This window comes from Rhea pennata, chromosome 7, assembly GCF_028389875.1.
Source record: "Rhea pennata isolate bPtePen1 chromosome 7, bPtePen1.pri, whole genome shotgun sequence".
NCBI lineage: Eukaryota > Metazoa > Chordata > Aves > Rheiformes > Rheidae > Rhea > Rhea pennata.
Window position 1 is genome coordinate 21,331,054 of NC_084669.1, and position 15,872 is coordinate 21,346,925.

Below are 15,872 nucleotides of genomic sequence, written 5' to 3' on the forward strand. Positions count from 1 at the left end.
GAAACTGTAAGCTTTTTAGAGTGATTTGTGGAAATGGTGCTGGGGTGTGTGTACAGTTCTGATGCGTAGATATGCTAGCGGTTAGTGTTATGCATAGGTGACAGGGAGCCTGACAAGATAACAAAAATGCAGAGAATATAAAGGAGATCATACAGATAAGGATTTGTGGGTGTCTAGACCCAAGAAAGAGATGACAGACATACGTGAATTTGCACATTTGTTATACAATGAGGGCAGAGTATGCTGTGAGGATATAGTGAGTAGAGCTGGAGGATACTTTAGCGATAGGATATATGAAATGTGCATGTCGGGGTAGATGATAGCAGTACATTGAGCTGGAATAGTGTACACATAGAGCTAGGTGTAGGACTTGGACACAGAGCAGTGAAGACGCCTGCATACTGGGGTGATTAGGAGAGGAGATTACAGAGCGTGGAGCAGTTTGAGGGTGTCAGCGAACAGCTGTGGCGATGTGGCGTGGAGGTGCGAGGCTCACTGCTGAGTGAGGTTGAGCTGTGTAGCTGCGCCCGGCAGAAGCGCGAGGTTGCTCTGGAGAGCAATGCACAGTGTGCAGAGCTGTGTGTGAGCGCTGCGCTGCACCGTGCAGCTGTGGGGAGGTACGAGAGGAAAGTGCTGTGCCCAGGTCCGGGTAGGGGGTGCTGGCGTGGAGCTGGGTGCAGGGACGGGTGCCCTGAGAGGGCAGTGTGCAGACTGCGGCACAGGGGCGCAGTGCAGGTGTCCTGGGGTGGGAGAGCCGGGACAGAGGTGTCGCGCCGGGTGCTGGGTGCCGCGGGGTGCGGAGCAGCAGCGCGGGCCGGGGCCGCAGTAGAGCGCGCGGGGCCAGGGGAGCGGCGCGGGCGGCCGCGCAGCGCGGACCGCTGGCGGGGCGGGCTGCCCTGGGGCGCGGGGCGGGCCGGGCCGGGCCGGGCCGGGCCGGGCGGGCGGGGGCGGCGCTCTGCGCGGCCCGTGCCGAGGCAGGAGCGCGGCTCCGCAGCGGCAGCCGGGTCGGGGCGGTGTGGCCGTGCCGTGCCGAGCCAGTGGGGCCATGCCGTCCTACACGGTCACCGTGGCCACGGGCAGCCAGTGGTTCGCGGGCACCGACGACTACGTGTACCTGAGCCTGGAGGGGACGGCGGGCTGCAGCGAGAGGCACCTCCTGGACAAGCCCTTCTACAACGACTTCGAGCGCGGCGCGGTGAGTGGGGGCGGCCGGGGCAGGGGCCTCCCCGCGGCGCCCCGCGGAGCCCGCAGCGCCCCGCGGAGCCCGCGGCGCCCGGCGGCGGGGCGCTCACGCCGTGCACCCCCGGCGGCAGGTGCTTCGCGCCTCCGTCCTTCGCGTAACCCCGCAGCCTGGGGAACGAGGATCTCCCCGCGCTTTCCTTATGAGTGCGAGGGGAATCTGTTTGCTGATACATTATTTGCGACTGACGGCATGTGCAGATACGGTCCCAGGTCATTTATAACCCAAATTCTGAGGAAGATGCTCTAGCAAATTCAGAGGTGTGCAGACTTACTAGCCATTACTGTTGCTCGCCCTCACGATTAAACATTCATTATTCAGAAATGTTGTTATCCAGATCTTCCAGGTGGACATCCATACAGTCTTTCTTATCCTGTGAATATTCCTGTATTTTAAATAAAGCTTAACAGCATTAGCAAGAGAGGTGGATAAGACCACAGAGTATCCTGCAAACTTGCAAACAGGAACATCCTAACCTGGCTGAGAAGCTCCGGGGTCTCCAGCAACTGAGCACTCTCTTATCCCTTCATTACAAAAGGGGGTTCACTAATAGAGAGATGGCCGTGATGGAGAGGCTTGCTGTGAACCTCCAAATGAATTAGATCCTGTAGCAGGGAGAAAATGTCATGATCTGGGCATTAAGTATATGGTCAGGCTGCAGGGCCAGTTCCAGCAGGAGCAGATATCTGTAGGTGCTGGACTCCCTGGGTGAGGAGGCGATGCGTGGAGGTTTGTGAAAATCAGTAGCATTACAGCAGCGGATGTGTGCACCTAAAAGGATCACTTCACTCTCTTTGAGGATTTAACTTTTAAGCACATTTCAAAGTTTTCCCCTAGGTCCTAGCATTTTATATAAAATACACTGTTAGGTAAGTACACTTTCTGAAGTAGAGACAGCTGCAGATGTTTCCTAGAGGAAAGATCCTTGACTAAACCCAGATCAGTAATTTTCTCCCTATCCAGATTAATTATTTCCTTTCATTTTATGTGTTTGTTTAATACTACAAATGTACATTCATTTTTTGAGCATATATTTGTGGAATAAATCTACATTCTATAAAGTCTCTGGCTTGTTGGAAAGTTGCAGTATGATGTGCTAGGTTTTGGTATTGAGAGCAGCATTTACTTGGACAGTGTTGTGTGTTTCTTCAGGCACCTGTTCCCAGAGCTCTGTAACTAATAAGTTGCTCAAAGAAAGAAAGAAAGAGAAAACAAAACAAATACCCCAAACCTAAAGAAGACCAGAAGACTGACAGGTTGTTTGTCAAATGCAGCAATTGAAGTTAACTCTGTTTTAGTATTTCCTTCACTAGCATCATTCTTCTTCTGCAAAACAACCAGGAACACATTTGCAAAAATGTACTTTTTCAGTGGATGGCAGGAATTCTATGGTACCGTCTTATAAGGCTTTGCCAACTTTTCTTATTTCTTTTCTAAAGGTTGGGCTAGGCTCAGTAATTCCAGTCTCCTGGCAGTGGCTTCATTTGAATTAATGCAAATTGTGGCTATTGCTAGATATGATGAATGAAGGCTTGGACAGATTCTGAGTAAGAGATTTGCATATCAAATGTTGATTTGGGAAAGGGATGTGGAAAACCCAAAGGGACTTGCACAATGGAAGCTCAGTTTTCATTTTTATTAGGCTTTCTGCAAGTACTGGACACAAGCAATTTGGAAAGTCCATAATTGTTTTTCTTTACTCAGTGACTTTTGAGTAAGTTCCTGTCGGTGCAGAGAGATTTCAGTGAGTGTCAGAGTGCCACTCAGTTCCCTGTTGTTTTCCTGTTTCCCCTTCATCTGCTTTTTGCAGTGGTTGAAAGAAGCACGCTCTCCAGGATTTCCAGGAGGGAAATAGGTCTCTTCCCATTTAGAGTTTTGTGCTTATGGACAGAGCTTGTCTGTGTCATCCCTTTTGCAGTATCAGGCTGGTCAGCAGGAGGATTCCTCAAAGAGGAAGAGCTGGGCTTTTGTGAGAGATTAAGTTGCTTGGACAAGATGCTCTGGGGGCTTGGACAGTTCAACAGTCTTTGTTACTTCTGTTTTTTCATTCAGAACCCAACTGTTTATAAATTTATTGTCTGTATTTTGACACTATAAGAAGCAAAGTTGAAGAAAAGAGATAATGACAGAGGAAGGAAAAACTGTAAGAGAGCTATAGCACATGGCAGCAGCAAGGCTTAGGAAGCAAAACTGCGTGTTTTTTTTTTTTATTAACATGTGTCCTCACTGGCTTGGATGCAGAGAATGCTGGATGAGCAGTCAGGAGAGGACTTCACTTTCAGCAGTGCCATTAGCTTGAAGACTGTAGTCGGAAAAAGATTAAAAAGATATTCAGGCATATTTAGGCTAACTGATTCTCCTTTTTGCATTACACTTACAAAGACTTATGCAACTAATTTAGGACCCTCTTAAAGATGGTGAAGAATTTGTTTGCCTGAGGAATGAGTATATGCCAAAGGACTGGCTTCAGATGTGACATTTCTATCGACTCTTTGAGTCTGATTCATCTGCTCTTCCGTTTTAAATGTTAGATATATTTACATCGGTGTGAAGTTGCAGAAACTATAGAAATGCGTATGTGTAAATGAGGACTTTTTTTAAAGGAAATTGTTAGCTGAACACTTAAAGAAGACAAAGGCTAGTCAAGTATCTCAGGCAATGAGGAGTCCATGAGAAAAATAAGACTAATTTCAAGCTTTCTGTGCCATACAAGTCACTTGATAGCAATGGGTTTTCTTCAGGACTTGAGCTAAAAATAATGCAATTTCCTTTGTCCAGATAATTGTTTCTGTTCACCTCATTCCTCCTCTCTATGTGACTAGCACAAGAATTGGAACAAGAAATGAGTGAGATGATGGAGCAAAAAAAACTGAGATAGCCAAATACAAAGCAAAGTTGATCTGTGTGCAGTTTATCATTTGTTTCTGTGGATTATGGCATTAGTCTTTGTGTTTTAATTTCCTTTTCACTGATGAACAGAAACAGATAATGATTCAGGTGGGTTTGTCGATTCAGTTGGACTCTGCTGCTGCGAGGTGGACTTCTAAGAACAACAGGACCATGATAAAATGGAAAGAAAGAATTGATGTTGTGTTCGCAACTGCATGTAGAGTTGCATAAGCCAGAAATGCTTGCATCTGAGATACATGGTATGGCAGCCTGCAACTGCTGATGATTTTGCTAAGTATTGTCTAGACTTTGAAAAGAAATACAAAATTGCAGAAGTACTGACTCAGCCTGAAACCCAAGGCTTTATTGTTGTGAGCATACGGTCACTGTTTTTATTGAGAAAAACAGAAGCTGTGGAAAAAATGAATGGGAAATAGGAAGGATTCAGTATTGCCTATTTCTAGAAAGAAAATATATAGCATGGGAAACAATCTGAGCATGTTACTCACATTTTCTAGCTATCACCTAGGATTCTTTGTGCTAATCGACAAGGGTGAAGCCAGAAAGAACAGACCTTGGGCAATAGACAAAGATCAGGGTGGCATCTGAAATCAGCTTCTGTGGGAGGAAGGAATCTCATCTCCCTTAGCCAGGAGCACAGGAGGTATGTCCTACATTCACCGAGTGCCACAGTTGTCACTTAAGACAGTGTATTATTGTGATTTTTGTTCAGTTGAAAAAAGCTTCTCAGCATTTTTCAGTGTGTATGGCTGGTTCAAAATCATGAATCATCAAGGGAATGAATTCACCTTTGTGCATTATCCTTTTAACTGCTTGGAGACAGGGTGTTAAAAGGGTAATGCACGAAGGTGAATTCGTTTCCATGAGATCTGGCAACAAGTTTTTTTTTAAAAAAATAAGATTATTAAAATTTACTGATTCTACTGAAAGAAGTACTTCTGTTCTACTGTGGAGATGCAAAGAAACGAGAGACATCGTTTTAATATGTTCGTTGAAATCTTAGCTCCAGGGTTTGGATCCGTCAGTTCAAATCCTGGCAGACAGTTGCTGTCACCCCAAGCTTGCCAAGAACTGCCATGCTATCTGAGAAACACCGGTGGGCCCAATTCCCCTTCTTTGAGCACCTGCTGTGTATGAATGTGCTATTGACATCAGCAATGCAAATTTTGATTTGAGATATGATAAGGCTCCTTTTTAGAAGAAACAATTGCATTTCTTTTGCTTTAAGAGCAAGGGAGGAAGACAGCTCAGTCTGAAATTAGTCTGATAAGTCTCATCAAATCAGAATAAGCAAAGTTGATGCCATTTTGAATATTTGAGCCTAAAATGAAATGAGGCTGAATGTTACAAGAACTTCCAATATCCTTGTTAGCATGAAATAATACCACTTGAGTTGCAGTCTAGCAGTCACGTCCTCAACAGTTTCAAAGTTGATTAGAGCACGTCACTGGGGGAAGACAGGCGAGGACAATTTTTCATTCTCTGCAGAACGGACTTCAAAGCCTAAATTTTTTTTTTTTTTTAATTTTTCTTCAACTTCTGTGAGTCAATTAGATGTGACTAACTTTTTGAAAGCTGACAGTTTTATGTAATGGATTATGAGAGAACTGAGGGTCTGCCATCCCAAACTTGATGGATAGGTAGATGTCTTCATCCCAAAACAATCGTTGCAGCTAGTAAATCGTGCACAGCTCATAGAAAAGGGTACTCTGCATTGATCAGGAGACTTGAGCTAAAGTGGGAGAGGAAGGGATGCCAAGGGATCCTCCAAATTAAATGTTTTCTTCTAATCATGTGGGTGCAAGTTGCTATGAATCTTTCTTTTTTAACAGTTGAAATAATAGGTGCTATCTAAAGGCATTTTAAAATGACTTTTCTTCCTTTTTTTCTGGAAATCTTTCTTAATCTTTCCTCAGTTTTCAGAGTTGGTCCTTATGTGAATTAGACTTTCCCTAGCAAATAATACAGTAACGGTGGGTATACATCAAATGCCTGTCAAGGGCTGGGAAAGTGCTCCTGAAAAGAACAAACAGACTGTGGTGTCTTGGTCCAGAGCTAAATGACAAAGTTGCAGGCAAGTGAATTGCTACAGACCCTGCAGCATGTAGAGGAAGAGTGTCTTGTCCTTTTGATTTCAGCAGCTGGCTGGTTTCTAAGAATGTCGATTTCGTTAAGAAAAACCACAAGAGAGTGAAGTCTCATCTTGCAACGACATTATGCTTAGCAGGATTGTATTCTGAGCAAAGTAGGCTTTGCCTACTGCTCTCGTGATTACAATAGCCAGTTCGGCTTTGTTACGATGCGCTTGGCAGCCCCCATTTTGTCTGAGCTGTTTAAACTGTTGAAGAGTCGATTCTTGTTCTCCTGAAATGCCTAGCTCTGCATGGTGCTGTTCTGGTGATATGTGAAACGATTGCTCATTTCTTTCTATTCTGCTATTACCTAATAGTGCAAGTGCAATCAGAACCGTAGTACGCTAGGTGCCGTTCCGGCATGTAATAAGACACTGTGCGCTTCTCAGAAAGGTTAGCCCCAGACACATGAAGGGGCTGAAGTACCCATTTTTAGGATAAGAGTTCACAATCCTAAACCTATTAGGCAATTTAGTGAGACACTTAAATAGTCACTGAGTCCATTTAGTTATGCACTTAAATTCCTTGTCGAGTGAATAGGCAGAGTTCAGCACTGGAGAATTCGTAGCAGGCACTTTGCTGAGCAAGGCGTGCTTAACACAGGTGAGAAGTGCCACAGGGAGCAGCTGGTTCACAACCGTCCTCCTCCCAGGCCTGGCCTCTTGCTTGCCGCACTGACGGCAGCGCTGCTGTTACGTAGGATTCGCACACTGAAACGATGCTTCACTTTGATGGCGGAAGTCGCCTTATTGTGTGCAGGTGACCAGAGCTCTGTGGCTTTCAGCGACTAGAGCACTTAGCTGCTTAGTTTTGCTGTTGCACTTGCCCACAAACACACGCACCCTGGCAGAGGCAAGCGGCTCTACACCCATTTCAAGCCATCTGGGACGTAGATTCAGGACAGGTCTACCACTTGCCAGGAGCGCTGAACTCAGTAGTCAAAGCCATTGCAATTCAAATGGAAGAAGAACATGTTTGCTGCTACTCCTCTTATGGTCCTGTGACCAGAACAGTCAGCAAGATATTGAAATAATGGCATTTGGTGGCTTCCTCTGTCAGACCAGGTTCAAATCCACTCCTCTGGCACCACCACCACAAAGCCTGGGCTGGAGGCAGTGCTAGGATAGGTCTGCTCCTCACCTGGATCATTGCACACCCAGTCACTCAGTTTCTGGGGCCTGTCCCTGCAGGCCACTGATGATATGGGTCTTATCCTTCACTACTAACTTGTCGCAGAGCCCTTGTGACCAGACCCTTAGCATGGGCAAGGACTAACCAGACTAACTACTGTGCTAGTCTGGACTGAAGTTCCTTCACATTGCAGGAGTCAGGTCTTCGAGCAACTCCAAACTGAGCAAGGAGCTAAGTCAAGTTTCCTCATGCTGTCTGAGGAAGTTTTCTGTGAAAACATGAATGCCTAAAGACACTGAGGTACCTACAGAGCTAGATGGGGTTCTTGTGAATCTCTGTTTTCAGTTAGTTACTTAAATTTTTTTGTGAACCTGAACCCCACAGACAGAGAAGAAAAGATCATTGTCCTCATTTAAAAAATGGAGAACTGAAGATGGTAGAGAGAAGGTCAGCCATAAAAAACATGAGGCCAAAGGAATTTAGGTATTCTGAATATAGTTCTTACTCTGAAACGCATCTGACTAATATACACAAATCTTTTCATTCCTAGCCCGGTATGTTCATCTCATTGCAATCCTGCTTCAGTGGCAAAAATAGACAAGTCCTAACAATACCTCTTCCAGGTACTGCTATAGTAGTAGTAATTACTTTCATGGTCTGCACATTCTTCTCAGGCTTGCATACATTTCAAGGATTAGTACAATTTTAGCTTACATAGAAAAATGTTTCTCCATTTCTAGAGTACTTTGCATCTTCTTATTTGTTCTTTTATCCATCTTTCTGTTAGGTTGCAGCCTAACAAAAGATCTTTCTTTTCTCACCTAATGCAAGCAAGAAAGTTCCATGTGCTGATGCCATACCCATCCACAGCAGATGTCAGATAGGTTTATGAAATACTGCTTGTGATTTCTGAGGGCTCAGTGGATAACTGATTGTATTTCTGCTCTACAGGTTGACTCCTATGATGTGACTGTGGAGGAAGACCTTGGAGAAATTCAGCTAATAAAAATTGAGAAACGAAAATACTGGTACCAAGATGACTGGTACCTTAAGTATGTCACTGTAAAAACGCCACTTGGTGACTATTTGGAGTTCCCATGCTACCGATGGATTACAGATGAAAAAGAGATTGTTCTCCGGGATGGAAGAGGTGAGAGCCATGAGAAAACTGATGACTTGTAGAGCATCCAGGATTCCTCCACTTCTCCCTCCCTTTTCCCTGCATACCAACCTTCTCTCTCATGTGCAGATCCCTTGCCAGTTCTCTTCTGAATCCCAGGGACTGGCCTCTCCCTGCTGGCCAGGACTGGTTTATGAGCAGTTTGTTGGACTGGATGCTGGCTGTTGAGTTGGATATCTTGGGAAGCAAATGTAAGGGAGAGTCCCTAGGCTGGCTTAAATATGAAGGCTGACTCCAATAGCAAGGTTCTGTCTGCTGCTTCTGGAAGCCCTTTTGGTCTTTGAACTAATGTCTTGTTGCTACTTCCTAGTGAGCCCCTAAAAATGTATTTTTCCCATAATTAGGTGTATGGGAATTATCTAGTTTTCTCAGGAGTAAAATAAAAATCCAAAAATAGGCTGCTGAGCAGGCACCAGGACTGATTGGAAATAGCAGTTCCACTTTTCTCTTTTATGCTATTAAGTCCAGGAGAAAGGCAAGATGAGATGGATAGAGCTGCTGTGCGTAAGAGTGACCAGCTGAGGAAAGTGTTTCGGCACTTCTATACTCTATTCAGAGTGGGTTGTTGGACTTGAGACTTGTGTTTTAACTGTCTCTAATTACTCACATACCAGTGCTGCGACAGGAGATGGGGCAATCATTTGCTACCAAAGTTTACTTTTTCCCCTTCATGTTTTCTTGGTGTAGCTTGGCTGCTGTAGTGATCTGCAGCACAAGTGCCTGAAAACAACTGACACAGTATATGGAGTGGTGGGAAATAATGCATTTTTTGTCCCAGCAATTTGTTGGTTGCCTGGCTAGTACATGCTCTTAGCTGAGAAGTTGTGTGTTTAAAGCTTTTTATGTTATAACTTTCAGTTTCCTTTTGGTCTTCAGAGGGGCTTTCCATACTTTGTAATTTGATTTATAAAAATTCTGGACTTCCAAAGAAAGCAGCTTTCCGTGGACTTCAGAATATGGTGAGGTAAAGGAAAAAAAGCAAGTGACACCCTGCTGATAACTTAAACAAAGCCCACTGGAGGCCTCTGGCCATATGTTATCATTTCCATTATCTCCAACATTTCCAACTCCAAACCCCAAACAGCTATTTCCATGAAACTCTTTCTGACTTTATTTGCCTTCTCTTTTGTGTATGTAAAGTGAGTCAGATCCTTCTGCTCTTTCTCCTGATCTGTTAGGAAGTTTCTGTGTTACTTAATGTTATTATGAATACATGATCAGAAGAGCAAAGTGTCAGGGAATGAAACCTCACTGTTTTTTCTTTCTGTTCTCATAGTAAGAAGAACTGCTTATTCCTCCAAGCAGATAGGGGAGAATATGGCTCAAGGAGAGGAGATAGGAGATATTTCCTAATATATAAAAATAAGTCCTCTAGACACTGTAATATAAAATTCATTCACATGTCACTATTCAGACCATTTAATGCTAAATACATACAGCAGGTGTCTACTGTAGGTATGCAGGTTTTATATACAGTTGAGACAGATATTCCTAACTTAAGTGAATTGCCCTTTAGAGGTGCTAAGTTAGGATGTTATCCACTTCCACAGACTGACTGGGGACCTACAGTTCTAATTCGGGTATTAAATAGCATTGTGTGACTTAGTGAAGATACAGTTCAAAAGTTTGAATATCTGGAAACATTCTTGTTCTCCTCAAGACCTGGGCAATGATAGGTAGAGAGACCTCATAATCCTGTGTCTTTCTTCTGTTTCACAGCAAAGCTCCCCCGGGATGACAAGACCCAGATTCTCAAGCAACACCGACGCAAAGAACTTGAAGACCGGCAAAAAATGTATCGGTGAGTTTCCCATAGCTCCCCAGAAAGTCCAGGCCCTGTTCTCATCGAGTCACCATCTAGCTCCAATCCATTACTATACTGGTGCTAGCTGGCAGCCATAGAGAGGGATCAAACATTGAATGGGTGACTCTGCGCCTAAATGTCAGGGTTAAAGCAGAGCAAGAAGTAGCCACAATATGATGTGTCTTGGGGCATACGTCTTCCTCGTGCACGTCCTGGAGTGAGTGTCACAGCCAATGGTCTGGGAATGCTGCAGTGGTGTTAACTAGTCCCAGCAAATCCAACCTGGGTGAGATATGGCAGAAGCAGAGTACATTCAGCTTACCTTTTTGCTGTAAATACTGGACTGTTGGATAAGCGAAACTGTCAGTTCCCATGTTGGCTGTATATTGGTTTTACTTATATGGAATTCATTGCAAGTGAAGATCATCCTGGTACAAGGGGTGTTACCAGTTACTTGAATCCCAAATAAGCCTGTCTGGAAGGCTTTCATGTGAATTCAGTGTTACAGTCTGTGTGTGGGTCCTCTGGCACACAGTTGTGCTTTCAAGGAAGAGTCAAAGACAGATTTTGTTTGCTATTTGTATGCGGTACTTCATTTTTGGAACATGACCTAAACATGTATGTTGTTACCAGAGCTTATCTGCTGCTATAGCAAGTTAGTTTTTGTTGTTTCTTGCTGACAGGTTCAGTGGGTGGTCTGACTCCTTTGGAGTGAAATGTATTGTGCTATCAAAGCAAAAGGGGAATTTTCATCCTGAGAGGTGCTTCCCTGCAGTTGTTTCCCACCTTTGTACTTTCACAGACTTTTTCTCCTGATCAAGAGAAGTCACAAATGGAGAATGCTGTCTTTTAACAATGGGTAACTCCAGAAGACAAAACATTTCCCTTTCCTAGAAACATATTCTTCCTTAAAAGTACAAGAGTTTTTTGTACTTCCATCATGAGAATAAGGAACGGAAGGACAGAGGGTCCATTCAAAATTGATGAACTGAGCCTTGGTGTGTGTGTTGTTGATATCATTTGACTAAGAAAGAATCTTTCTTACAAATGGTGGACAAGGAGCAGAGTAAAATATATCTCCAAAAAGATGTATGGCACAAAATTTGATTTATGTATGCAAAAAGGAAGGCAAAATCATTTGTAATTCCAGGGAAACAACAATTTACAATTCAGATGCATAACTGAACACACAATGCAGTCTGTGTGGCAGGCAATTTGGCAATACCACTGAAACATTTTTCCCTAGAAATTGCCGCCTTTTGTTTTGAAGTAACAATTCTTCCACATCAAATGCCAAAGTGAAGGACACAGTGCAAGAACATATATTACTGGGAACAAAAAATATGTGCCATGACAACTAGGAGGTAATGTTCTTCTGAGAAGCTAAGGCAAGGTTATATGTGTCTCTTGTAGAATTGCCTTTTGGAGAAAATTCATGGAGTATGAATTGCCTGAGCAATTTTAGCTGCTGTTCATTCTACAGTATTTTTTGCAAATGTGGGACAGATGGCATTCCTGCTCAGTGATTTCTGCATGTGTCTGGCAGCTGACTGTCTCCCTCCCCTAAATTTGAAGCTAGCCAATTTCAACAAAATATGACAAGTGTTTGGAAATATCACAGATACTAAGTTACTTCAAGTTTTGTGAATCTAGGTGCCCAAGTAGATGACTTCAGTTGTACTTCAGGAATCCACAGGATACTGGGAAGTACTCATGTAATATAAGTCATTATTATTGTCCCAAATTAGCCTACTGAGTCACAGAAGCAGTGTAGGTAAAGGAAGGACACATCTATCTTGCTAGTAAGTTTATGCAGCTAATCTAGCCTCCTCCTCTTTCTTCAGCTGGAAGGAGTGGCATCCTGGCTTTCCACTGAGCATCGACGCCCATTCTCACAGCGAACTGCCCCGTGACATCCAGTTTGACAATGAGAAAGGAATTGACTTCATTCTGAACTACTCTAAAGCGTAAGTGTTTGTGGAACTTTGGGAGTTCTGAAAAAAACATTTTGGAGGTGGAGTAAGGATCTGATTACCTTTCAGGTTAACATCTCAGAATTAGATTTTTTTTTCTCCTAGATGGATCTTCAGTTAATGAAAATAGGAAAACACTGAAGGAAAGGATATCTGTTTCCTTTTTTCATATCAATATTTTAAGCTTTTCAGACTTAGAGCTGGCTGGCTGAGCCCCTGCATTCTCATTAGGCTCTACTCTGGTTGTAGAAGGAAGGAGAGGCTGCTGAAAAGCAGAAGTGTAGGAGATAGGGTTATTCACACCTACTACTTCAGGCATCTGACTAGTTTTCAAAGTTGCCCCCTGGAGATGCTCCTCTCCTTTGACTGTGTAGGGAAATGAGATCTTAAAATCAGACACCAAAACAAGATGGTATGTGTTTCCCCATAAGACCCTGTTGAAGAAAAGTTGTGCCCTGCAGCTCATCACTTAACCACAGGTGGGTGTATTTTGCCTATGGCAATAAAGTCACTGTGCATCTACTTGCACTTGTCACATCATTGAAAAAACAGTCTTGGCTGTGGGGTGAGCATGAAAAATCTCACAGAGCTCCCTCAGATATTACAGGATTAGTGAGACAAATAAGCCTGCTGTGGTCTCTGAGTCCCATTTTGAGCGGTCACAGATGCCCAGGTCACATATTAGCACATGTGGGGCAGTTGGAGAGGAGGCGAGAGTGCTCCAAGATCACCCACGACTTCTCCATCTCTCTAGTGACTCTGCTAGTCTGCAGGTCTCATTACATTTTGGAAAGGTGTGCTTCTCATTGGAATGATCCAATGGTGATTAGGTCATCACATGTAGACTGATATGAACTAGAGAGTTTAATAGCCCTATCGAGAAATTTGCAGCTTCATGTGATAGGGAATCCTTGCTTATCTGAGTTGGTCTGAGGAACTGACAATGGCTCAAACCTTACATGGTAGGAGACCCTTATTGGTGTTATGTCTGTGCAATGCCTTGCTGATCTTCACTACGAACAGAGTCAAATCCTTTGGCTTCTTCTGCTAAATAGATACCTACCTACTTGTTTTCTGAATTGGAAAGTTAGAAGCTTCAAAGAAAACATGTTTTGTTTGACTCCATTAGCTCTGCTGTAGATCTCTCCCTTCTCCCCTCTCTCCCCTACATGAGGATCTGTTTTTAACAATAGTATGATGCTTTATAATATTAGCATTTTTTTTAATATCAGACATTTTTTTCTTTCTTTTTTTTTTAAAAAAATAAGCAGTGGTAATCTCTAGCATGTATGAATAAGGTGATGGGTGTGCTTCTGCAGTACATATGGCAAGTAGACGTAGGTCTTTCAGAGTTATTTGGAATAAGGCAACTCAATAACTTTTAAGAGTAGGGGTCTCTAGCTTCCTATCTTGTGCAAACTAGGATGATAGACAAATGGTGGAATAGACAGTGGAGTACAGGTTTTTGTGGACTATTAATACTATAGTATTGATGATACCAGAGAAGTGGCTGTGAGGTCATACAAAGATTTAAATTAATGGTGCAAAGCACAGACACACTCTCCATGCTCCCCCCACAAGCTTACCCCAGGCACAGTTTAGCTCGCTTGAGCCCCAGATGCAAGGGATGAAATATCTGTCTTCTCTCTTCTTCTTGTCTTATTCTAAGTGCCTCTCTCATCTGGAGATCCCAGAATAGTTGCATTACCTGAACTTTATATCTATGCTTAGACTTTTGAAGAACCAAATCTGCCACCATTAACATGAGCTGGAAGTTGAGGTCCCTTCTCACCTCATGAAATATCTTATTTCTCATGTGAGCCTTTTGGACTCAGTGGGATTTTTAAGAAGCTTTAAAGGGTTTGAGACCTTGACTGTAGGTCCTTGAAAAATCCTAGACTCTGATGTTTCTCTTCACCAGATAGTTATTAGGACCCAGACCTGCAGAGTTTTTAGAATATATTTTTAGTTAGCAGTGTAATCCTGACCCCCATGGGACAGACCCGGAGATGAGGCCAATCATGTAAGAGGGAAAAGCCCATCACAGCTGCACTGTGGTCCCTAGTGAATAAACTTGTGGCAAACACAGGGAAAGGTTCCAGGTAAGGGACAAAAGCAAACACTCTGCCACTCTTTTGGTCTAGCTTCAGGAAACAGTCTAGCTCAAAAAAAAAAAAAAAAAAAAGCAAAGAAAAACTCCTTAAAAGGAAGAAGATAGATGTGAAAATACACAAACCTCATGAAAGGTCATTGAGATCTTCTCTTCTTGCCTCAACAATGGCATATTCTGTCAAACTTCTGCGAGGCTTCTATTTCCTGAGTGTTGCTGCTCTTGGTACAGTGTTAGCCGGTGCAATACACCTACTTCCAAGTCCATTTGGGATATCCAGGTGATACAAGAGCATCAGCAGCTGAAAGCCAGAGATGACACAGTCTGCCGTTAGCAGACATTACCAATGTGAAGATGACTTTCCCCTTCACTCTTCTAGCAGTTCCATTCTGCCAGTCTGTAACATATTGTCCAAGATCCTGAATTGCAGCCAAGTAAAACTTGCTAAGCAGTCAACAGGGTGCGGAGGCAGCTATTTTTGTTTTTGGTTGTAATGACACCTCCCCATGAAGTAGGAACCCGAAACTTTATTGCAGATAGCCAGCCATTCTGGAGAACTGGTGTGACACAAAAGAGATTTTTCCGAGGAACGTTGATGCTTCCTCACTGGCACACCGAGCTGAAAATCCAGACACGTGTTTTTTTTTTTTTTTTTTTTTGTATGGACTCTGAAAAGCTTTGAGGAGTGAGTTTGATAGCCCTTCTGTAGTTACGCTGCTAAGCTGTCAGGGCTGGGGACAGCTGTTTATGCAAATGGCATGAAGACACACAAAGGCAGGCATGCAGTCTTCCTTCAGGTTGGGTGCAGTAGAGAAAGACACTGAAGTGCATTTGGGAACCCAAGAGCAGGAGCAGAGTTGCAGGGTGTAGGGGTGGGCTGAATATGCACTCAAGAAAAGACTTGATGGCAGTGAGAATTGTAAGAGACTAGGAGGTAGTAACCCATGGAAGAGGGGAGGGGAAAGTCCTATTCTTTGGAACATCCAAAAATGAACTTAGCAAGTGCAGGATACATCTGAGAGATTGTGGTGATGCAAGGTTGGCTTTTTCAGCATCCAGCAAACCAAAATCCTCATCCTGGATTCTGTGCCAGAAACACCGGCTTACGTAGCTGTTTTGGACCAGTATTGCATTTGGGCAGACTCTGCCATTTCTTCCTTGCTCTGATCTCAAGCATGTACCATGGAGACATCTGAGAAATACTTGATTTCTCAAGGAAAATGAGTTTATTTTGTAAATCCTAATCCTTTGGAAAGTTCTTCTGAGAGAGGAAATGTGGAAGATTGCTTTCTAGAAAGTGTTCTTTGAAACATCTCAGAACAAACTGATGCCACAGCAAGTTTGTGTCATAGAGTGTCATAGAATAGGTAAGGTTGGAAGGGACCTCTGGAG

General features: G+C 43.5%; 1 protein-coding gene across 2 annotated transcripts in view; it reads left to right on the forward strand.

The window, feature by feature from the left end:
* ALOX5 (arachidonate 5-lipoxygenase) overlaps positions 1 to 15,872 on the forward strand; it is a 38,498-nt gene that overhangs the window by 6,505 nt on the left and 16,121 nt on the right. The window contains exons 1-4 of one of the 2 annotated variants that reach the window (XM_062579880.1): positions 1,046 to 1,195; positions 8,365 to 8,563; positions 10,313 to 10,394; positions 12,242 to 12,364. In XM_062579880.1, coding sequence (XP_062435864.1) covers positions 1,046 to 1,195; positions 8,365 to 8,563; positions 10,313 to 10,394; positions 12,242 to 12,364 — 554 coding nt within the window. Of the gene's footprint in view, positions 1 to 1,045; positions 1,196 to 8,364; positions 8,564 to 10,312; positions 10,395 to 12,241; positions 12,365 to 15,872 lie in introns of those variants that run through there. The other variant, XM_062579882.1, reaches the window with a different exon arrangement.